Here is a 24747-nt window from a genome sequence, read left to right as displayed (position 1 = left end):
TATCAAGCCTCCTTGATTATTTCCACCCAAAACAACATGACTAACAGACCAGTCCGTGTTTTTTTCCTTTATGAAATGTGCTTTATTAACTGATTAATGCAAAGAAGCAGCTGACTATCCTCTCCGCATTAATCATTTTCATTTGAGAAGGTCTGCATCATTTGTTTCTGAATTGGTTCAGTTTCTCAACCCCCCAAAAAGAAATACAATTCACACTTTGTAAAGAAAAATAGACTGGGGTGAATAATTGAGTGTGCATGGTGTAATACACAAGAGAAAGCTTACGGTTGTGTCTCACCATTTGTTAGGATGCAGGCTGGGATGGGGGGGAGGAGTATGAGGGCCATCGCAAATGGATTTGCTTTTCTGTTTTAATCAAAATCACTGCTGGGCACAGCAGAAATTTGCTTCTTAAATTGGAGTCGACCGCAGAGTGCCCTGAATGCAGCAGATGTTATCTCCCAGCGTTGCAATGTTGGTGGTTGAAAATTGCTTAATTGCTGCAGATATTTCTCATACATGTGTTCCTGAAGGGGTAAAAAAAAAAGTACATTTTTTTGTACTTTTTAAACGGGTGAATAGTCTTTAGGCCAAGATCAATACATGATCATTTTGCATGCTGACTAAACCGAATAAGATGAAACTTAAAGAAAAAAAGAAAAGAAAAAAGGTAAGAGATCAGCTCATTTCACACCTGAATTTGTGCTCTTTAAAGCATGAAATTAAAATTTCACAGTTAAACAGAATGGATGCTCTGGTTTAATATTTCTGAGAAGCAAAAAAAGTCTCGTAATCGCATTAATTGAGCTCCATGTCCCGAGTCAGCTGCAGGCTGAACTGTGCCCCAAAGTCAAACCTAACTTAAGAGGCACTGATGCACTGTGGGTATCGTACTTGGGCAAAAGAAGTCTATTACAAACTTGTTCTATAGGTTTTCTGGGTTATTTATCAAATGCGAGCAAGCAAACAATAGAACAAAAAAAAAATAGTTTGTCCTGTGGGTTCTATTACTCTGGAAAAAATAGGCCCCTCATGCATGCTGGTCCTTTAACAGGCTCTATGAAATATGAGAGCCTCCTGGTGTTTCTCTGCTCTTTTAAAATAATGCAGTTAGTAAAATAATCGAAACGAGGAGATAAACTAAATAACAGGGTTTGGATATTTTAAACTAAATTTAAAATATACAGCTCTCTGATGAGTTCTGCTTTTTAATCAACAAACTAAATAGCTCCTACCACCACTGTAGCTGGCTTCAGCAGGTCCATTGTAGAGACGAGACAATCAAAAGGCAGTTCATACAGTTCGGTCTGTTGCCTCTGCTGTGGAATATAAAGACTCAGGGGAGACACTTTAGTGGGTGTCAAATTGGGATGTCTTTAGCCAAACTCCTAGAAAACTCACTCTTTGAATTTTCCAAATTCATTTAGATTTCAAATCAAGACATTTTTTTTAAAAAAAGGGTGCAGGTACAGGATAACACATCAAATTTGATAAATGCTTTAAAAGCTGCAGAATTCTCCATTTAAGATTTTCTCTTTGCAATTTTAAAGCCATGGCTCTGTCTTAAATAGCCACTGGTTTAGCTCACTGTAAACAGTTAGGCCACTGAAATGATAACAGAGAATACTGAGTTTTTGATAACAGCATTTGTGGTGTACAGTTGTATTTAAAAGATGTGAGAGACTGTGATTGTTGATGTATGAGGAGGTAACAGTTCATTTGCAAACCACTGATATTAAGATTATTAACACTCACAAAGATTGGACATGTCCCAGTGATTGATTGATTTGTCTTGAACCGAGTTAGGAAACAGTTTGAGGTCTCCAGCTGTATTTTTAGTCTCTTGATATAAAGATGACAGACATAAAGAGACAAACGGGGAACCGGGAGCTGACACGGGCTGACAGCGTAGTGCTGACTGGTCTCAGCGGCTGTGCCTGATACTGTGTCTGTGTCTGCGTGATGGCGAAAAGCCCATTTGCTATGAAATGGGTTTTCCCCATGCACTGGTCTGCTGCCCTCTTTCCCCCAATCGTTTGCGCTCAACCTGCTTCATAAATGACATGTTGAGTGTGCAGCCACCGAGTAAAGGCGGCCAATCTAAAATGAGATCTGGTGATCTTTCAATTCTCCGTGCAGACAAGATCATCACTGTGGCCACAGGTCAGTGAGCCAGATAAAGAAATCAGGAGCCAGGGAATGGAAAGAGATTCTCTCCGTCATCCCGTCCAGCTAATTTTCACCCCCATTCCCACACATCAGTCTCTAAAACATGTGGATATACAGCTCAGTCTGCAAACCGTGTAGTTCTAGTTTAGTCCCAGCTGAACTAGAACCTCAATCACAAAGTCCACACCCCCTGGGAAAAGAGTGTCACACATTAGGAAACATGAGGAAAACCAGTTGAGGCATCACATCAAGATTATTTAATTATATGAATGACCTGATTCTGCCCCCTTCTGTCATAAATTTAGTATGGCAGCTGGTTGAAAGCCCTAATTTGCCAGGTTTAATCTTCCTCAGTTTCTTTTCTTTCTTTTCTTTCTTTTTAACAAAACGCTCGCTGTTTGTCGTGTCACGTCATGGTTTGGCAGTAATTATTTGTTTCTCTTCTCAAGTGTGAATAAATTCAAGGAATATATTCAAGTTATATTTTGAAAGTAAGCCCAAATAATTCTTTAAATATTAATTGTCCTGTCAGTGTATGTATGACATGTCATCTTAAAAATATATCCAAAAAGGATCCAAAGGAAACCTACTGTCAGAACCACAAGTCTGATGGGTTCAGTTGGCTTAACAACAATTCTCTTTGTCACCCCTGGTGTGTGTCTGATAGGTAGTTTCATCTATTATTACACAGGAGGTGAAGATGGTCCGATGACTACAGTATTGTCCTATTTTAACAAGTTTTTGCCGTGAAAGGAATGAACAGATTTCTTACCGCTGTCAGACTGCCTGCATTTAATACTCAGTGTGTTTGGTATTAAAAGTATCAACTTTTATGTCTTTTATGGCAACCACTACATGATGCAAACATACCAGGTCTACCATTTTACTTTTCATTCAACTGAAAAATGTATTAATCAGCAGTGACACACATCGTATGTTACGGTGTTATCAACCAATAACGTGATTCAACACAACAGCTAACTGAAATGAATGTCTTATCTGACTGGCTGTCCACTCTTGAACCTGCAAGGCAGTCCTAGAGTTAATTTTTTTATTTTCCCCAGTTTCTTTGCATCACTTCCATCTGTGCAACAACTTTCTGCAACTATGTGTGCAGAGGGGTTGTGTAGGTATTAATAAATTGCTTAGAGAGTGTATTTTAAGGGCACAACAGCCACGGGCAATGTGCACTCCATCAGCTTGGACAAAACAGAAAAAGCAGGCTCAGCCAGTGTAGTTTTCCAACAGCAGTTCATGTGCGCTCAGCGATAGTATGCTGTGAGAGTGTGCAGCCAGAGCAATTTAGAGCTCCACAAATACTCTGGAGTAGATTGGACACCCATGCTGCCTAGACAATGGATCCTCAGATCATCCCCCGACTTTATCTTTAGAACAGCCTTGGCTGATACTCAGGCTTTTAGTAAAATTGAATGGATTATCATGAAATTTGATGCTCATTTACTTTTCAGTAGAGTTTATCCTTTAATTTCCTGTGCCACCATCAGTTGAGATTTTTATTTATGACACAAAATCAACTAATGCCTTAATTCACTTTAGCACCGGGACACTTTTGTTGTATATTGCTAAAAAGCAAAGGACGACTGCCTAAAATAGGGGACGGAAATGTTACACTAAAAATTGTGATTTCATGTTTTCATTGAGCGTATTTATGCACAGTCAGGTTAGCGTTTAGCACAAAGCACTGCTGTTGCAAACCAGAAACTTACTGTGAGTGATTATTAGCTCTAGACAAAATTGAATACAGTGTACTGCTGCTGCTATTGCTAAATTCACAGGTTTGCACTTGGTTTGCACAGGGTTCAAATAGTGTTTCTGAGCTCATCTAATAATTACCACAACGTTTTGTCTTCTACAGCGTTGCCCCATGGTCTGAAACTAACACCTGTTTATTTGCATGTAGAGGTTTCTCTTCGTTCTCTGAATCTTTCAGTGATACATATCACAAGTTATTAAATCACTGAATTCTTTGTATTTTTAATGTAGAAAAACATGAAAATGCTGAAATATTTGCTTGTGCAGTGCAGTCTATCACACAGTTGTAAATCCCACCACATTTTTACTTTTGAGGCCAAACCTCTGTGCTTGTAATTCTTCTTGGCCAAATACGCAGGCTGCTGCCACATTCTGTATTTTTTGTTTCACCCCTTTGCAAAAGCTAAATAAAACTCACAAAGACAACTTGTTTTGGTGAAAATAAATTTATTTCAGATTTCTGGGAAGCTCTTTTTTCACTCATGCGACTAACTGCACTGACTGTTAGGTAGGAGTTTAATCAGGGGATTTTTGTTTTGAGCTTTTGACGCCTTTTACTGACCGAACGTTTTTGAAATGTGCCACAAGCATCAAATTGTGGCGATAGTGGCTCAAGAGTTGGCAGTTCGTCTTGTAATTGGAAGGTTGCCTGTACGAGCCCTGGCTCCTACAGTATCGGTCATTGTGTCCTTGGGCAAGACACTTCACCCGTTGCCTACTGGTGGTGGTCAGAGGGCCCGGTGGCACCAGTGTCCGGCAGCCTCGCCTCTGTCAGTGCGCCCCAGGGCAGCTGTGGCTACAATGTAGCTGCCATCACCAGTGTGTGAATGTGTGTGTGAATGAGTGGATGACTAAATGCGCTTTGGGGTCCTTAGGGACTAAGTAAAGAGCTATACAAATACAGGCCATTTACCAAATTCGAAATGATCATATTCATATTTTTTAAATCTAAATTTTAACATTGTATGTATCATGTTCTGTTCCCATGTATATTTAAGGCAACATTCAAACTTTTCTGGAAACAGGGTTGGACGTCTTCCCTGTGGGAAAGTCTACATGTTGTGCAGCATTGCCACAAACTAAAGGGACTGTTGACGCAATAAAAAGCATTAATGTCCCTGCAGTGAGCAGCCTTCCTTTAGTAACAGGGATCTCACAACTTAGACATTCACATTACTCACACTCTCATTACACATACATATAGGATCTTGGGGGTGGGCACGATACACGGAATCGTGTATCGTGCCAGCAGGAGGGACCATGCGCTTACCTGCTGCTCTCTGGCAGGTAGCTCCATGCCCTCCTGGGTTTTAAATGCACCTTAGAACACACATGCATCAACACTACAATGAGCGGGTGGAGGGAGGTTTGGAGTCTTCTCTCACCCCCATTCTCTGCGGCCTGCTGGAGCGGGGGGGCTAGGAGGAGGAGTTGGCCGTCCGACTGCGGTCTGGAGTGTGGGGCCTCCCTGCTGCTGCGGAGTCGGGGCGGTCTGCCTCCCCCCACCGCAGGGAAAAGGGTAACACCACCTGGGTCTGGGTGCAGTTCCCCCCCCCCCTCCAGGGGCAAGGGTACCTAGACCCGGGGCTTAGAGTACGCTTGGGGAGTGTGATCGTGTGTACAGCGTCTCTTTATGTCTGTCTCCACGTTGGTTGAGTGTGGAGTAAGTGCATATGAGAGCATGAGGGTGGGAATGGATGTTTGTATATGTGTGTGCCTGTATTTCTGTGTCTATATGTCAGGTTGGGTGTCAGGCGCCACCTCTCTGGGGACATCTCAGGCCCTCCAAGGTATGGAGGCCTATCTCCCCCTACCACCACTTCCCCTGCCAGTGGCAGACGCCCTCAGACATCGGTGCGTTGGTGGTTCTTTGTGTCCGGGGATGGGCGTCCAGGTACACACCGGCTCACTCCTTGGCGGCCGCTTATCGGGGCCTGGAGCCTGGGGCTTGCTCGGGCCACTTCGGAGGTGGGGTGCCCCCGGCCTCTCGGCCTGGGGCTCGGTCACTCAGGCACGGCTGGCTGCCGGCGGAGCTCACGGGCGCGTCACTGCAACTCCCCCTGGCTTCTGCTCTGCGGCTGCTGGGTGAGCCCTCATCTGGGACTCTCCTCAGCTCTTTCTGGGACAGTGGCGCGGCTGCCCCTCTGTTGGTCTTCCTTGGTCTCTTGTGTTCTGGGGGCCTCTGGATGTCTGGAGTTTTGATCTCCTCCATACCTGCTTCATGCCCTGGAGGACGGGGCTGTGGCCCCCCCACACCCTCTTGCAAATCATTACATGAAGGAACCTTTTAAAAAACAAAAAACAAGCGCGTCCATGCTCACAGGTGTACACACAGGTGATCACACCCACAAACTACACCCTTTTTGGCTCCTACCTCAAAGCACACTGTGTTCTGTTGATCTGATGTGCTGCACAATAATGTTTAATATTTAGTATTTACTGTCATATTCCCATATATCATTGTGATGCTGTTTATTCTATTACTCTTGTTCTCTTCTGCTTGTTTTCTTTTTTCTTTCTCAGCAGGTGACCCAGGTGATTGATATATGCATTTTTTTTTCTTTTTCTTTTTTTTCTCTGCCCGTTCTGTTGGTTTTTGTCTTTTGCCCTTCTCCCCCGTCCCTCTTCTCAGCTGTTTCTCTTTCCCTCTTTCTTTCTCCCCTTCTTTCCCCCAGTCAAGTCTGTCCCATGTTCAGTAAGTGAAAATAAAATAAACAATAAAAGGTGAATCAAATGGACCATTATGGCAAGGCTGGGATGGTCAATTTGGTAAAGTAAATCCGTTGGGCATCTTTCTTTGCCTTTAGACAACAATTCTGATGGCAAAAGAGCCAAACGGGACAGGCAAAAAAAAAAAAAAAAGAGCTATACAAATACAGGCCATTTACCAAATTCGAAATGATCATATTCATATTTTTTAAATCTAAATTTTAACATTGTATGTATCATGTTCTGTTCCCATGTATATTTAAGGCAACATTCAAACTTTTCTGGAAACAGGGTTGGACGTCTTCCCTGTGGGAAAGTCTACATGTTGTGCAGCATTTCCACAAACTAAAGGGACTGTTGACGCAATAAAAAGCATTAATGTCCCTGCAGTGAGCAGCCTTCCTTTAGTAACAGGGATCTCACCGTTGCACTGATGTTAAATGCCAGAAAGCATTTGCATAGTGTGTATTTCTGTCCACAGCGTGTGTTGGTGGACAGGGAAAAGCAGGAGGACTGTTAACCTTCAAACCCACTTCACCTCGTGTTCTGACTTTTAGTACACTTAGGAGGGTTCAAATCTTATAATTAGGCACTCAGACCATCTCTTTCTCTCTCTGTCTCTCTCATACATATGCCTGCACTTAACATAGTCCTTTCGCACAGTTCCCATAAAGCGTGGATCTCTTCACTGCAGGTTAAACACAGTGATTACATAGATGTCTGTATTGGTAAGTGCAGGTTTAAAAATCTGGCCTGACATTAACTTGCAAGTAGATGTTTTGTGTACGGTGTGTGGTCTAAGGTAGTTACCAACTGATTTTGTTTACCACTTTCAGGCAACAGTAATGCAAACGTCAGTCTAAATAGTTCTCTGTAACACAAGCTGCCATTATTAATAGGTAAAAACAATGAGCACAGAAAGGATTCAGTTTTGAATCGGAACCTGTCGGAGAATTATTTTGATTTTTCTGATTAATCTCTCAATCTGGTAACAGCACTTGACTTAGGAGCTGATTGCTGAACTGCCCTACCACGTTTTACCACTAGAGGGCAGTAGCCTATTAAAAAAGTATTTTCTTTGTCTTATTTAGATGAAAGTCATGACTGCATTTAAGCCGTTTACTGATTTAGAAGAATGTGTGTGCGTGTGTGTTGTTGTTGTTGTTTTTCTTCTTTTATCCTAGATAAACTTGCTTATACTATTAGGTGGCCAAAAAATATGCAAGATAGTGCTCGTGCAACACAGGAATATCTGGAATATAAACAACTTTAATTTGCTCTTCTCTGTGGGCCTTCTATTCTCATCTGTACTTTTGCTCCAAAAGGATTCTATTAAATAGAAAACAATTAAAGGGGAAGCGCTGAAAGCACGGTAAAAGGGATGAATCACTGCTCTTCTCTTGCAATAAAGTAATTCACCGGAGAAAAAAAAGAAAATGCTGCGGAAGTACTGTAACAAATGTTCACCTCCAACAGGCCACGAGAGCCGACAACAACCAGCAGAAATTGACACTGCCTGGAGGGCTCAGAGCTGAGTGCTTTGTCTGATGTGTGATGGAGTGTGGCAGGTTTGTCCCTTATTAGACTCATCACCTCTGTAAAATCACATGAAATAGAGAGAATGTGCTCTATAGAGGGCATGTCACAAAGCCAACCAACTGGAAGAAGTCTCACGTACAAGATGTAAACAAATCATTAGAGCCAGTTTTGTTTACTGTCTGTTCTGTATTTAAGATAAAAGTCTCAGCAGTAAATGTCAACCTGAGTGACAGATTTTCCTCTTTCTTCTCTTTTTTTCTTTTTGTTTGTAAGTACACTACCTAGAACTAAAACTAACAGAAACTAGTTTAATTATTTAATTTAAAGCCTTTATTTCTTACAATTTGCCTGGCAATCAATCTAGAATTCACAGAAACACAGATATTTACCCAATTCCCCTCTAATTTATAATGCTAACTGTTCCCCTAACTGAATGGCAAGAGCATTGTCATCTGTAATGGAAATGAGCGTGTGAGATGGAGGAACAAACCCGCGGTTTCCCGAGACAGCAAACTCGAACCAGAATGGCACTTTGTGTAAATGTAAACTCACACAGTCCTTGTGCTGATGATTACAGAGCAGCAGCGGAGCTAACGATTGTGTTTGGAGAAGAGTTCCTGGTGTGTCGTCTGAAAACCTACATTTTCTGACTGTAACATATGAACAAAGAAAGCCCAGATGTGATTATGTACGCAGTTGTGAGAATGCTTATGTGCAAATTGGAAGCAAGTGGGGGGTTCTATTACACATTCAGCTGACCCAGACAGAGAAGCTGTTTCATCTTCTGCAGTAACATATAACCAGTGATTTTGCACGTTGAGCTGTTGCTTTTATGCGTGTGCTTCCTCAAGAAGAAACATGTTCTCTGTGGTTATGGAGATAGTGGCGACAGAACAGAGAGTGATAAGAGGCCCGCTGCCTTTCGTAGATGCCGGGCGTTGAAAGCACAAACGTAACAGCTGTGTGATGGTGTTGCCAGGCGAGTGGAGACGCCATTAAACAATTTATGTACCACAAAAGTTTATGTTTAAATTACTGATATGAAAAAAGCTATTCAATGTGAAGTATAAGTATAAAGTGGCAAAGAATAACAAGACTGAATTTGTGCATTGATTATACATTAGTTTTCTTATGACTCGTTTATTTGATGCATTTGAATGCAAAAGCTTCAATTGCATTCAGGTTTATTTATACAGCACCATAACACTAAAACAATCTCCTCGTGGAGCTTTGTATTGTATGGTAAAGATCCTACCGTAATGGATGGAAATCTCTTAGTATGTGATAAACTTTAAAGAGTAAGAACGTGTGGGGGAACAGTGGGGAGGAAGAACAGCCCTTTAACACGAAATGACCACCAGCACAACCAGTCTAAAATTTGGAGCGACCATGTGTCTTGATGGTTATGCTCATTAGAGATGAGGAGCTAACAAGAAAAAAAAACAAGCAGGGTAGGGTAACTATGGAAGAGAGTAGATAAAAACTTAATGACATGCAGTGTATACAAAGTCAGTTCAGTTCAGTTTTATTTGTATAGATCACACAAACAGTTGCCTCAAGGTGCTTTATGCTATAACATAAAGACCGTGCAATAATACAGAGAAAACCCCAACAGTCAGACACCCCCTATGAGCAAGCTCTTGGTATTAGTGTGGAGAGAAAAATTCCTTTTTAAGAGAAAAAACCTTCGGCACAACCAGGTCCAGGGAGGTGCAGCCATCTACCTTAACCTGCTGGTCAACGATGAGAGGAAGACAGGACAAAAGACCCACTGTGGAAGAAAAGAAACAGTCAGTGCATCATGGAAAACCAGCAGCAACCAAGGCTTATTGCATATAAACACACGGGAAGTGAAAAAGGTGTAGGAGAACTCCTCAGTGGATCATGGAAAGTCACTCAGCTGTGTGAGCCTATAGCAGCATAACTAAGAGATGGTTCAGGGACTTACCCCGAGAGAAGGCTGATGGCAAAATGCCCCGCTCCCATAATATTTTTGAAAACTCTAGGAATCGCAATTATGACTGCACTCAGGGAGTGAAGTCTTCTAATAATATATGGTCTTTAGGTTACAAAGGGACTTCAGATTCAGATCAGTGCATGTTTCTCCCAAAGCAATCAGCCAGCATATTCTAAATAAGATGCAGAATCTGGAGCTCCTCCATAGACAGTGAGCCAGTGTTGTGATTTGCCTCAAACCCTAGTGAGCATCAGCAAATGCATATTGTGAAGTAAGAGATAAATGATGAGCGTAAAATATCTCCATTTTGTTCTTCTTAAAAAGCACTCTGTTTACTTTCACTGTCACATGCTTTGCCACAGCATCACAGATTAAAACTCCTACCTCTTGATTCTGCTGGGACGGTGGCATGTGGGTGGTGTGTGTTTGTAAACAAACAAAACTGTCTCTGTGCTGTGCAGTCAGAATTCAAGGACTCCACCTTGCAGTGAGAATTTATCATTTAGATGTTTCAGGAATTTTTTAATTTATATTGGTGCCTGGTAACCAGACAAAAAAACAACCTATGACCAAGTATTACAGACTCTAATTTCGATCCATTTTCATACTGACTGACACAAATATGTAGAACTGATTTAGATGAATGTACTTGGTGTGCTCCCGGCTCAGTGATTACACTGCAATGCTGAGCATTTCCCTTGCTTTCAGCCGCACTTGTACAGATAATTTTATGCAAATGTAAAAATCTGATGTATACCTAACACTCATACTGGCATACCCAATTACCTGAAAGTCCTGAATATAGGTACCAATTGAAAGAAGAAGAAAAAATCTCCACATGTGGCCTTATAATAGCAGAACGGCTGCTGTGCACAAGGAACCCCACAACCTGTACAGTGTGAAAATGTCATGAATATTAGCCTCAACTTTCCCCCAAAAATTCTGTTTTGCTTAGCAGGTGATAGAGATGGGCTGCAGGGATGAGTAGGACTCTCTGTATTAATTAGTCAGATGGGAACAGAATCATATATACAGGGAGTGCAGAATTATTAGGCAAATGAGTATTTTGTCCACATCATCCTCTTCATGCATGTTGTCTTACTCCAAGCTGTATAGGCTCGAAAGCCTACTACCAATTAAGCATATTAGGTGATGTGCATCTCTGTAATGAGAAGGGGTGTGGTCTAATGACATCAACACACTATATCAGGTGTGCATAATTATTAGGCAACGTCCTTTCCTTTGGCAAAATGGGTCAAAAGAAGGACTTGACAGGCTCAGAAAAGTCAAAAATAGTGAGATATCTTGCAGAGGGATGCAGCAGTCTCAAAATTGCAAAGCTTCTGAAGCGTGATCATCCAACAATCAAGCGTTTCATTCAAAATAGTCAACAGGGTCGCAAGAAGCGTGTGGAAAAACCAAGGCGCAAAATAACTGCCCATGAACTGAGAAAAGTCAAGCGTGCAGCTGCCAAGATGCCACTTGCCACCAGTTTGGCCATATTTCAGAGCTGCAACATCACTGGAGTGCCCAAAAGCACAAGGTGTGCAATACTCAGAGACATGGCCAAGGTAAGAAAGGCTGAAAGACGACCACCACTGAACAAGACACACAAGCTGAAACGTCAAGACTGGGCCAAGAAATATCTCAAGACTGATTTTTCTAAGGTTTTATGGACTGATGAAATGAGAGTGAGTCTTGATGTGCCAGATGGATGGGCCCGTGGCTGGATTGGTAAAGGGCAGAGAGCTCCAGTCCGACTCAGACGCCAGCAAGGTGGAGGTGGAGTACTGGTTTGGGCTGGTATCATCAAAGATGAGCTTGTGGGGCCTTTTCGGGTTGAGGATGGAGTCAAGCTCAACTCCCAGTCCTACTGCCAGTTTCTGGAAGACACCTTCTTCAAGCAGTGGTACAGGAAGAAGTCTGCATCCTTCAAGAAAAACATGATTTTCATGCAGGACAATGCTCCATCACACGCGTCCAAGTACTCCACAGCGTGGCTGGCAAGAAAGGGTATAAAAGAAGAAAAACTAATGACATGGCCACCTTGTTTACCTGATCTGAACCCCATTGAGAACCTGTGGTCCATCATCAAATGTGAGATTTACAAGGAGGGAAAACAGTACACCTCTCTGAACAGTGTCTGGGAGGCTGTGGTTGCTGCTGCACGCAATGTTGATGGTGAACAGATCAAAACACTGACAGAATCCATGGATGGCAGGCTTTTGAGTGTCCTTGCAAAGAAAGGTGGCTATATTGGTCGCTGATTTGTTTTTGTTTTGTTTTTGAATGTCAGAAACGTATATTTGTGAATGTGGAGATGTTATATTGGTTTCACTGGTAAAAATAAATAATTGAAATGGGTATATATTTGTTTTTTGTTAAGTTGCCTAATAATTATGCACAGTAATAGTCACCTGCACACACAGATATCCCCCTAAAATAGCTAAAACTAAAAACAAACTAAAAACTACTTCCAAAAACATTCAGCTTTGATATTAATGAGTTTTTTGGGTTCATTGAGAACATGGTTGTTGTTCAATAATAAAATTATTCCTCAAAAATACAACTTTCCTAATAATTCTGCACTCTCTGTAGATATAAACTCTGTCCCATCATTGTTGGACTTTTTCTTGTTGTTTTTCATTACCTTAAATTTCCAGGTGTATTTTTTTTTTCTATTGCTTATTATTTTGCCTCCCTAATTAAGATCTTTGCATTCACTTTAATCTTTGTCACAGTTTGTGTCTCGGAAGTATCGGGTTTTAATATTCAGTACAATTTCAGTTTCCATAGCGGTGAATCTAACATGCACGTGTGAAGTCACAAGATGAGTGTTTTTGAGCATGCAGCGAGTGTGACAGCTGGAAAAGCTGGAGGTGCCTTGTACTTTGAAAGAAACAAAGCAGAAGAAACCCTCTAATCACCTGGCATCTTCAACCTGGGTAGAGTCGAGAACAAAATGCAGTCACAAGCAGTTCTTCTACGGATCAGCTTTAGGTATAATGATTTTAACGACTCAAAGCTGTCAGATTTGCAAGTGTGGAACTTTTTAAATATTCATGTTCAAAACTTATAACCAGTATCAGAACAATCACAAAAACTTCAACTGGTTTACAGCAACTGTGAGATCTTGCCTCATAGTGACATTAGATAAATTATGAATCGGGCTGATGAAGATTGTCCCCTTGTTTGCTGACCTTGTTTTTCGTTAAGTGTACTCGTTCGTGCCAAAACAGAACTCCTGGCATGCTCATCTTTTATTAATGTCAAACATATTTTTTTTTCGTTGACCAGGACATTTGCCAGTGCGACGTCAAATATCGTTCCAAAAAAAGAAAATCAATAAAATAAATGCATAAATGTTAAAATCTTAGAAATCTGATCACATAAAAACAGTCTGCTAAGCAACTGGGGGAAGTGGGTGTATTCTCTCATGAATTAGCCTTGACAGATTTTCAAACAACCCCCCCTCACAGGTTCGCCAAGGTCTAGCACTAGATTCCCTCCAGTTCTAAGCAACAATTGCAATATTTCTTGCTCCATGCCACGGCAGCTGAATGCGTATTTCACGTCCCCGCGCTCCTGCTTATAGTTGGAATTTTGTTTATCGTATTACGGTCTATTCTGGACTGACAAGGACAGGGTCATTCGTTCTAATCAATGGGCAGTGGGTGGGGTTTTATTGTTGCTTTTTCTTGCTTAAGGGAAGGTCGTCATCTTTCTGAGGTCCACACTGAGCTGCGTATTCCCTTCAAAATATAAAGCTAAATAAATAAATGGATGAAGGCATACATGAATAAGAAATGGGCAAAAAAAATTCGTCCTCACCTTCTTCGTACTTTAACTTTTTTGCAGAAAGCGAGGAGTTACTGCAGAGCAAGTGAGGGGAAACACAACAGGGGATTAATACGCCCAGCTACCAAATGACTAATGGAGATATCCCATTAAGTAGGGGATACAGCTCAAATCTTAAAATGTATTATTAATATTGGGGGCAGATGGCATACAACAGTGATCAATGGAATTAAGGGGTTGTCTGTAATTTCTTATAAAAGAAAAATAGGTTGCCGTATAGGAACACATAAATTATCTGTAGCCTGCATATGTCCCAGCAAATGTTCACTTAGTAAGATAACTAGTTTAAGGACTATAATTTTACATGCTCGTATGATGCGTACTTTTACAGCTTTCTCAAGTTAAAAACCAGAAGAATGACAACGTTGGTGGAGTTGAAATGACCTTTTCTGGCACACCGTGGAAAATAAACAATTATAAACTTGCCGTTTCTCTTAATTTCATCAGTGTCTGCATGTCCAAAGATTACATGATAATATTATCTGTGTTAGGCAGAGTGCTTAAAAAGAGGATTTTATTTAAACTCGTCTTTCCATTATGATCGTTCGGGGGGAGTAGTTCTACCAAGAGGACACGCTTGGTAATTAAGCTATAATCAATCCGTCTACTTCAGTTTATCTTCCAGTCTCCACCTCTCCGTGACTGTCAGCCGTACTGCCCATTAGCGATAGGGCTGAGCTAACAAGCCTTCAAAATCCTCCAATATGTGCAGAGATGGGCGGTGGCGCTTTACGCTGGGCTCTCAAGCGGCTGAAGTTAAAACTCCTGAGCGCTATTCTCTCGGAGTATGTCGAGGGTCCGCACGGATAGATGTACGGGAGTCACTGCGTGGGCACCCCGCTGACTCCCTATTGTTTTGGGATTTTTTTATTTTGTTAAGTAAAACAGACATTTTGGAAAAACATTTTCTTTGTTACAGCAGCACCTTGGCAGAGCTCACATAACTGGTGAACATGTTGTCCTGTGGACTTCTCCTGTGTTTTTCCATAACAGGTATTGTCTTCGCGCAGTCCGACAGCTCTGGATTATTTTATGCACTGAGATCAGAACTGTCTGAGGACGCTATCTTGGTGGCCAACAACGGAATACGCGTGCCTTTCGGGAGGTCGGTTTTTATCGATCCAATCAATGATTTGGTCATTCAGACACAGCCCGGCGACCGGTGCAGCATCAACGTGCTCGATAATGATCCACTCTCGCAGAGACCGGGTCATCTGTCTCCCAAAAAGTTTCCCTGCGATTTTGGTCCAAATGATGTGACTTACTCCCACCACGGATCGAGAAGTCCGGCTAAAGACAGAGTGAGGATGCAGCTCAGGTATGACGCGCAAACCGAAACGGTCATTATTCCGTTTATGATGGAGGTTGAAGTAATGTTCACGCAGCTCGAGTTAATCACCAAAAACATGCCTCTGACTGTTGATAACCTCAAAGGGATCAGTAACCCTATTGATAAGAGGATTTTAGAGTTCACTTATGACAGAGAATCTCACAAATGCGAGGTGACATCCCAGTCCAGCAGCAGCGGCAGCAACTCGCTGCCTAGATACGGGAAACTCATCCATGGCGGTAAACTTTCTGCAATGATGGACTGTGATGAATTCACGCGAGCTGATATCCGCTATGAGCACACTTTTCAGCGCAAATCCCCCAACAGGGATTATGTCCCCATGGTTGTGGAGCTGCAGGATAAGGAAGGCAACCTAGTGAAACAGGAGTATTTTCATCTTATGATTCGCATCAAAGGGGGAGAGGAGAACACTCCCCCCAAACCCAGCTTTGTGTCCATGATGATGATGGAGGTCAGCCAGTTTGTCATGACCGCCCTCACCCCTGATATGCTTGCCGCTGAAGATGCCGAGTCAGACCCAGACAAGCTTATTTTCAATATTACTTCCCCCTTATCTTATGAGGAAGGCTATATAGTCAGCACTGATGACAGAAACCTCCCCATCACCTCCTTCTACCAGAGAGACTTGCGCGATCTTAAAATAGCTTATAAGCCCCCCTCCCTGGATTCAGACACTGAGAGGATTTTCCAGCTTGAATTTGAGGTGGTGGACACAGACGGGGCCATCTCGGACCCATTTGCTTTTATGATTGTTGTAAAGCCCATGAACACTCTGGCCCCTGTCGTGACACGCAACACAGGTCAGCTGCTGTATGAGGGGCAGTCTCGGCCTCTCTTCAGCGCTCACAACTTGGAGATCAGTGATGAGGACAACCTCGACTCTGTCAGAGTCACAGTGGTGGATGGGCTGCGCCACGGGGACCTCACAGTGCTGGGCTCTCACAGGAAATTCTTCACACCCGCAGACCTCGCAACAGGAGTTGTTGTGTACCAGCACGACGGGACTGACACATACAGCGACAACATTGTCTTCAAAATGACAGATGGGAAAAATGAAGTTGAATTTCTCTTTCCCATTACAATTGTTCCCACTGATGACGAGCCACCGATTATAAATGCCAACACCGGTTTGGTGCTGTTCAAAAATCAAATGATGCCCATATCTCCCCTCATGCTCAGCGCTGCTGATATTGATTCTGAGGACTCAACTATTAAATTCATCATTGTGCCTCCTTTTTCTTCTATTGGCACGCTGCTCCTAAGGCAGTCAGACGCCCCTGAGGACCCTTCCTCTTGGAAATTTAATGCTGAGGATGAAGTATATGAGAAAGAGGTGACAGAGTGGCTTCAGAAAGATATCACTGATGGGAGGTTGTTTTACAAGCACACAGGCCCTCACAACACAGATGCAATCACGGATCAGTTTGCATTCACAGTCCAGGATGACAACGACCCCCCTAATTTGTCAGAAGAGAGTGTGTTTATAATCCGAGTTTTACCTGTCGATGACGTACCCCCCGAGCTGGTCCCTGGCACCACCCTGCAAATGATTGTTCAGGAGTACAAACCTACTCACTTTAGCAAAGAAGTTCTGCACTATACTGATTTGGACTCTGAGGACCGTGACCTCAAGTATACAGTCATCCAGCCCCCCACAGATACAGATGAAAATAACCCTGTTGTGTTCGGTTCTTTGGTTCTGACAGACCACTCCGCCACTGAAGTAACAGAGTTCACACAAGCTCAAATTAACCACCATAAGGTCTCCTACGAGCCCCCAGATGTTGAGCTTGGAATCACAGCCCACGTTGTGCAGTTTCGTTATACTGTTGAAGACACAGCTGGAAACAGTGTAGAAGGGGCTTTCACCATCTATCTCCAGTCTGTTAACAACAAACCTCCTCAGATCACAAACACCGGCTTTACTGTGCTTGAACGGGGCATACATATCATCACAATCGCTGAACTAGATGCTACAGACCCCGACACTGAGAGTGAGCAAATAACCTTTACTCTGAGTCAGCCTCCTAAGCATGGTCAGATCCAGGTTGCATTCATTGACCTGGAAAAAAAGGGAGTTTTTAGACTTGAGGATATCTCAGAGGGAAAGTTATTGTATATTCAAAGTGGAGAAGAGACAGTAAACGATGAATTTCAGCTGGATGTCAGTGATGGAATTCATATTGTGACCGTGACGGTCAAAGTTAATGTAAAGCCTGTCGATGATGAATCTCCAACCATCAGCTTGCCTGCAGGAACAATCGGGTCTCATATGGAGGTGCTGGAAAATGGAGCCACAGAAATAACAACTAATGTGATTCAAGGTCGTGATGATGACACAGATGACCTTCGGCTGACTTTTATTGTGGAAGATCCTCCCCTTATGGGTGAAATATTAGTTAAAGGAGTCCCAACCACAAAGTTTACTCAGGCTGACATAATTAACGGTGCAGTTGTCTATGCACACACTGGTGGTGAGATAGGTCTCACCTCTCAACAGGATGGCTTCAATTTGACTCTTAGTGACATGTCTGATGATTGGGCAGTAGGTGGCAATAAGGTCACCGGAGTCCATGTTCAGGTCACCATCCTTCCTGTTGACAGTCAAGCCCCTGAGGTCAGAGTTGGTATTCAGTTCAGTGTCATTGAAGGAGAAAAATATGCCATTGGCCCTCAGCACTTGAACGCTGATGATAACGACACTCCAACTGATGATATCCTTTGCACTATCATTGTGCAGCCCACTGCCGGCTATGTGGAGAATATATCCCCCGTTCCAGGCTCAGAGAAGTCCAGGTCAGGAACAGCTATCAGTGCTTTTACCATCAGAGACATCAGGGAGGGAAATATCTACTACGTGCAGAGCATTCACAAGGGAGTCGAGCCAGTAGATGATAGATTCATATTTAGGTGCTCTGATGGTATAAATTTCTCAGAGAACCATTTCTTCCCAATTGTTATCATCCCAGCGAATGATGAAAAACCTGAGATTTACTTGAGAGAGATAGTTTTGATGGAGGGGATGAACATCGCCATCGACTCACAAATTCTGAATGGAGCTGATGCCGATATCCCATCTGAGGAGCTGGTGTTTATGATTTCCAAACCTCCCAAACATGGTGCAATTTTAAACCAGCTAGCCACAGGCCCCATTTTGGTGACTAATTTCACTTTAGAGCAGATTAGAGAGGCATCAAGTATTATTTATGAGCACGATGACTCAGAGACAATCGAGGACAGCTTTGATGTCATTCTGACTGATGGGAAGTACTTGGCTCAAAAAACAGCCATGGTTATGATCATCGCTGTTGATGATGAAACCCCCAGAATGCTCATTAATAATGGTCTAGAGGTGGAAATTGGGGAGACCAAAGAAATCAGCAACAAAGTGCTCAAAGCGACAGATTTAGATTCAGATGACAGTACACTTACATATATTATCCGGTTTGGGCCTGGTCAGGGTCTGCTGCAGAGAAAAACCCCATCGGGGTCTCTGGAAAACATCACGCTGGGCATGAATTTCACGCAAGTTGAAATTGATGCAGGGCTCGTAGTTTACACGCACAGTGGACAGGAGGGCGTTCGAGACATGGTCAAATTTGATGTCACTGACGGGTTAAACCCACTAATTGATCGTTATTTCTACATCACAGTGGACAGCATTGACATGGTCTTCCCTGATGTGGTCAGTAAAGGTGTTTCTCTGAGAGAAGGTGGCAGGGTGACTCTGACCACTGATCTCCTAAGTACCACTGACCTCAACAGTCCTGATGAGAACTTGGCTTTCACTGTCACAAGGGCCCCTGTTAGAGGCCACTTAGAGTGCACAGACACTCCTGGGATTCCCATTGTGTCTTTTACCCAGCTCCAACTGGCTGGCAGTAAGATTTACTACATTCATACCTCAGACGATGAGGTGAAAATGGACAGTTTTGAGTTTGAAGTCACTGATGGCTACAATCCCGTTTTCAGAACATTCAGAATCTCGATTGTGGACGTCGATAACAAAAAACCTGTTGTGACTGTAAATGATCTAGTTGTCACAGAAGGGCAGCATAAGCTGATAACACCTTTTGAGCTCACGGCTGAAGACCAGGATACAGCCGAGAAGCTGATCAAATTTACGATCATCCAGCTTCCTGTTCATGGCAAATTGCGCTACAACGAGTCCACACCTATCAGCAGCTTCACAAAACAAGACCTCAATGAAAACCTCATCAGCTACAAGCACGACGGAACTGAATCATCAGAGGACTCGCTCTCCTTTACTGTCACCGATGGCACACACACTGACTTTTATGTTTTCCCCGACACTGTTTTTGAGACTAGGCGCCCTCAAACTCTCAAGATTACTATCGTGGGAGTCGACAATGGCTTCCCCCAAATTGTTGTAAACAAAGGTGCGCCCACTTTGAAGATTTTGGCCACGGGTCACCTGGGGTTCCCCATCAGCTCCAAGGCGCTGAAGGCAGAGGACAGAGACAGCAGTCCGGCCTCGCTGCTGTTCCACATCACCACCCAGCCAAAACATGGTTACATCATTCATCTCGGGCACGGCAACAACTCCATCAACACCTTCAGTCAAGGTAAGCTTTGAACAAAACACCTACCAGCTCTATAATGTGTCAGCATGAATATTGAATGTGGAGGAAATAATCAAACAGCACTGATTTTGTTTAGTAATCAGTCAGATCTAATAACCAGAATGCTCATTCCACTCTATGAGAAAAGTCTATCAGTTATTATTTTTTGCAAGAAAAATTACCTCTGCATGCCTGTCCTTGAAAATGTAATCATATATGTTTAAATACAAGATCGTCCTGAGAAGCAAAGTGTTAGACATCAAAATTCCTTGCAAATGTGTAAGTTTTGATTAATTTTTCCAGCCCACCAAAGACTTTAATTTATGGAGTAATAATTATTCAAACGTGTGACAAGTACAGGCCTGGGAATTTCAATAGTTAATTTGTGCGCCTGATTTAGATGTGCCTTGCTCATCAAATCATAATTAGCAGAGCAAAGTTAGAGGCTGATGTTTCGCACAAATGTCTTGTAGACAGTTAGGGATGAATAATTTATTATTTCTGCATCTCTGGGGAAATGTTCACATCTGATGTTCTCTACAGTGGTCTGTTAAATGAAGCAGGACAGAAGTAGGGGGATCGTGTGAAAAGGTCAGCGCGGAGCTTCGAGTGACAGGATGGCATTTGAGTTGCAGCACATTCTGATAGTTTGACCAGGGTCAAGTCAATTTGAAAGAATTTGTTGAAACGCAGAGAGCTCTCACCAAAATGCATTTTTACACCAACACGCAGAGCACACTGTGCCGCTTTAAATGTTTGAACACATTTCTTTTGCATTTGTGCACATTCGGTGACTGATATTACAGGCGGGGATTCAAGACAACAATGCCGTTGATTGAGGTTCAAAGCGATGCAATCAATGCCGTATTTCATATCACGCTGAGGCAATTAGAGCAACAAGTAAGGAAATCCACCTGCTTATGACACAGCTTGGCTTAAGCTCATACGTGGTGTGAGAACACAGTGCCAAAAAAAAAAGCAGCACTTGAGCCTGCAGGAGATGGACACTTCTGACAACCACTGTGAGGATTGCAGTCGTTGGAAAAAAAATAAAGGGCATAGATGAGACAAGAGTGCAGTGGGGATGAGAAACAAAGGGCAGTAGAGGGGCAAGAGAGAGCAAGTAAAGTGGAGGAGAGTGCAAAAGAGGCAAGAGAAGAGGAGGGGTGGGGGATGTGTGGGTGACATGAGAGAAATAACGAATGAGGGAAGGGGTGTGAGAGATTGAGTGAGAGAGAGAGAGAGAGAGAGAGCAAACAGGCTCGTCAGAAGAATCAGTCAGGTGAAAGAGACAATCCCTCGCTCTTTATTTACTCATCCTATTTCCAGGGCACATCCCGTGAGGCTTTCTTTTTAAATATTTAATGAACAATGTGCCCCTAGTTCACAGTGTTGACTTTGTATTTGTAAGGCCCTCAGGTTCAAGTATGTGCCACAGAGAGGATCCTTCTCAGGCTGCACCTCCCGTTCGATTAGATTCGACACTCAATAATCTGAAAAACATGAGCAGCAATCTGGAAGCGAACAAAGTCTTTGCATCACATGAAAGGTATATTTTTTGTCACCTTTCATGTTCGGCACAAGAGAAGCAGACTTAAGCTTCGTCCCAGGCAGGAGTCGGGGGTTTATACTTTTATGAACCTCCTTCCTCTGACATCTATTATTAAAGGAGGTGGTTTGAAGGGGCAAAGCCCTTTCACAGTCTTGATGATTTTTCTGTACTGTAATGGGTGTTTGCAGAGACTGGTGGGAAAAAGAAATGTAGGCAGAGCCCTGTAATTCAGAAAAGTTGGAAAAACAGGTGTGTCTGTGTGCCTGCTGAAACTCCTGGTTTTAACATTCTTGCCTTGTCTGTCATTAAAAAAGATCCACTGTCACCTGGTTTTCAGCGCTGATGAAACACCGAGTTGGCCGTTTCTGGGTTTAAATGTATTCTGTTGCTTTAGCTTGAGCTCTTTTGGATTTGAGGTTGCGGCCTTATCGTCCTGGATTACGGATGCATGACTTTCAGAATGCTTTCTCTGGTGGAAAATTGTTCATGCTGAGTACTGATAAGGAACTGAATCAGTGTGATACTAGAGACCTGCTGTTACTGTAGCTGATATAGTACTGGAGCGGGACAGCTTCCATCTTTGAGCAATTATTTGACAGAGAGAGTGTTTGAACAAGCCATAATGCAACTTCAAAGTGTGTTTGAGGCTATTTCTGTAGTCAGCATGAAACACAACATGAAGGGCCTTTTTTTACACTCTTAAAATGCAAATTTTATTTACTAAATATGTATTTTAAAAAAAAATCTTGACAAGGACAGATCTCTGCACGATGAAATTAGTACTTTTGGCCATCACCTTGCTTTAAGTTGGAGCAAACTGATATTGTTTATCGTGCATCGTCTCACATTCACTTCACAGCGCAAGACATGACTTTAAAATGGAAAGCAGGCTACAGTGGCACTCATTTGCATTCTATAATTACTTATATTTTTTAAAAAAAATTCTGTTTGCTTATCATCTTGATTTTTGTTTTTTGCCCTTTGTTGGATTTCAGGTGACTGAGTTTTATTCTGTTTGCACAAACTTTCAGTTCACTGTGCTTTTATTTCCAGATCTAATTTTCACACCTGATTTGACACTTCAAAGTTTCACGAAAGAAAAATTCATAAAAAGAAAATATATATTTATTAAAAAACTAAAGTTACTTTTCTGTTGCAGCCGATATCGATGGCCTGAGCGTCTGCTATGTGTTGCGGAGTGGAGAAAACGCTACGTCTGATGTCTTCCATTTCTCTGTTGAGGATAATGGTAAGAGTTCACCTTCTTTTATATTTGCATTTATTTGTCTGTCAGTATTACTCCTCTTTGCTCTGAGTTTCTACAATAGCTGTCCGGCTAAAAAAAACAAACAAAAAAAAAACTACTTAACCATTCAGTATTTCAGAATTGAGATCTACAAGTCACCTGTCAAGCATTTTTATTCTAACCCAGACTGAGATCAGTTATATAATTTTGCAAATTGTTCCCTGCAGATTTTATAAACAGATCAGTGAAGTTTATTTTTGCTCTGATTGCATTTGATTCAGGATTTGCCCATAAAATAATCTGCCATTCAGAGCGGCCTCGTAGAATATCAATTCTGACAAATCTGCATAGGCCAGCAGAGGTGTTCAGCCTGTAACTGTGTACTGCTGCATTCTATTAACTTACCAGGGAACTGATTAGATGTCCAGGGTCACTGGAGATAGAAAACTCTTTGTGGTGTGAAGATCATTTTTACAGTTCATCGAGTTAATGAGACTGACTGTGTAATTTGTGTAATTTGTAAATATGACAGGATATGCCAAGCAGTATTAGTGCATATTTTATCTTGAATGCAAGAAAATTTCTCATGAGTTTTTTGACAGAACAGAAGATTAACAATGTGTATTTAAAATAAACACTGACATAAGGTGGTTTCATGCAGAGTACAGTACAATGTACAGTATGTACAGTTTTTATAAAGCGATGAACATTTTAGTTTGAAGAAATAACTGCTTGCTTTTATTTTACATGTGACGACATTGGCAAATATTACCTCCTTTCTATTTTGGTTCAAACCAACATTACATGCATAATAACTGCCAATTGGGGCCCAATTTGCACATGAAATTAACACGTACAATTCACCATATCTTATGCTATATGCATCTCTCCAATGTGCATTAATTTAGCATCCTTTTATGAAGGCAGCTGCTAATTAAGTAATCAGCAGATGCCAAAAATCTCAGTGAGGGAGGAAGAGCTTAAGATGCAGTTGAATTTATTTAAGACTAAATCTAAGAAGAAACCTCATAATACTGAGTATATATGCTCATTATTGAATAAAAATTTGCACAGGAAAAAATATTTGAAAATGTGCTCTGCATGAAAAAACTGCTGCAGAAACATACACGAGTAGAATCATTCCAAACAATCCCTCTAAGTGGGATATATTGAAAATACCAAAATTTATGCAAAAGATTTGCAGTCCCCGTCTTGTTTGAAGCATTTTCTTCTTCTTTTTTTATGTCTTCAAATACAATATACATGTGTGTGAATGAAAGAGAGTGAGGTTTAACAGCACAGCTGCAAGGAGTACAGGTAATGCATGTGGAAGAGTTTAAATATCTTGGGTCAGCCAGACAAAGCAACAGACAATGCACATGAGGGGTGAAGAAGAGAGTGCAGGAGGGGTGGAGTGAGTGGAAACGAGTGTCAGGGCTGATTTGTTACAGAAAGATAGCAGCAAGAGTGAAAGGGAAGGTTTACAAGATGGTAGCAAGACCTGCTATGATGTATGGTTTGGAAACGGTGGTGGTGACAAAAAGACAGGAGGCTCAGCTAGAGATGGGTGAGTTTAAGATGCTGAGGTTTTCATTGGGGGTGACCAGAATGGACAGGATCAGAAATGAGTGGATAGCTCAGGTTGGCTGCTTTGGAGACAAAGTTAGAGAGGTAAGGCTGGGATTGTTTGGACATATGGAAAGGAGGGATAGTGGGCTTACTGGACAAAGGATGCTAAAGATGGAGCTACCCGGCAGGAGGAAAAGAGAAAAATCACAGAGAAGGATGTAGAGAAGCAGGATATGCAGAAGGTTGTGTGTCAAAGGAGGATTCTTATGATAGGGTGAGATGGAGGCAGAGGAGCTGCTCTGGTGAGCCCTAAAGTTCAAAGTTACGTATCACTACAACCAAAATAAAGGGGTCTGTAAAGCAAAGCAGTATGTTAATAAATAAATAAGAACATGGGATGGTGGAGTCCTATCATAAAATATAATGCAAACTTTCTTCAGC

General features: G+C 42.1%; 1 protein-coding gene across 1 annotated transcript in view; it reads left to right on the top strand.

Moving 5' to 3' along the window:
• Positions 1-14747: 14747 nt before the first annotated feature.
• The window catches only part of frem2a (FRAS1 related extracellular matrix 2a), a 69340-nt gene continuing 59340 nt past the window's right edge, over positions 14748-24747 (top strand). Inside the window, exons 1-2 of the mRNA XM_026181444.1 lie at positions 14748-19942; positions 22651-22740. Of these exons, the coding sequence (XP_026037229.1) occupies positions 14959-19942; positions 22651-22740 (5074 nt within the window). The 5' untranslated portion in view covers positions 14748-14958. The remainder of the gene's footprint in view (positions 19943-22650; positions 22741-24747) is intronic.

Source organism: Astatotilapia calliptera, chromosome 10 (genome assembly GCF_900246225.1).
Source record: "Astatotilapia calliptera chromosome 10, fAstCal1.2, whole genome shotgun sequence".
In the NCBI taxonomy this organism is placed as follows: Eukaryota; Metazoa; Chordata; class Actinopteri; order Cichliformes; family Cichlidae; genus Astatotilapia; species Astatotilapia calliptera.
This window is presented reverse-complemented; position numbering and strand designations above follow the sequence as displayed.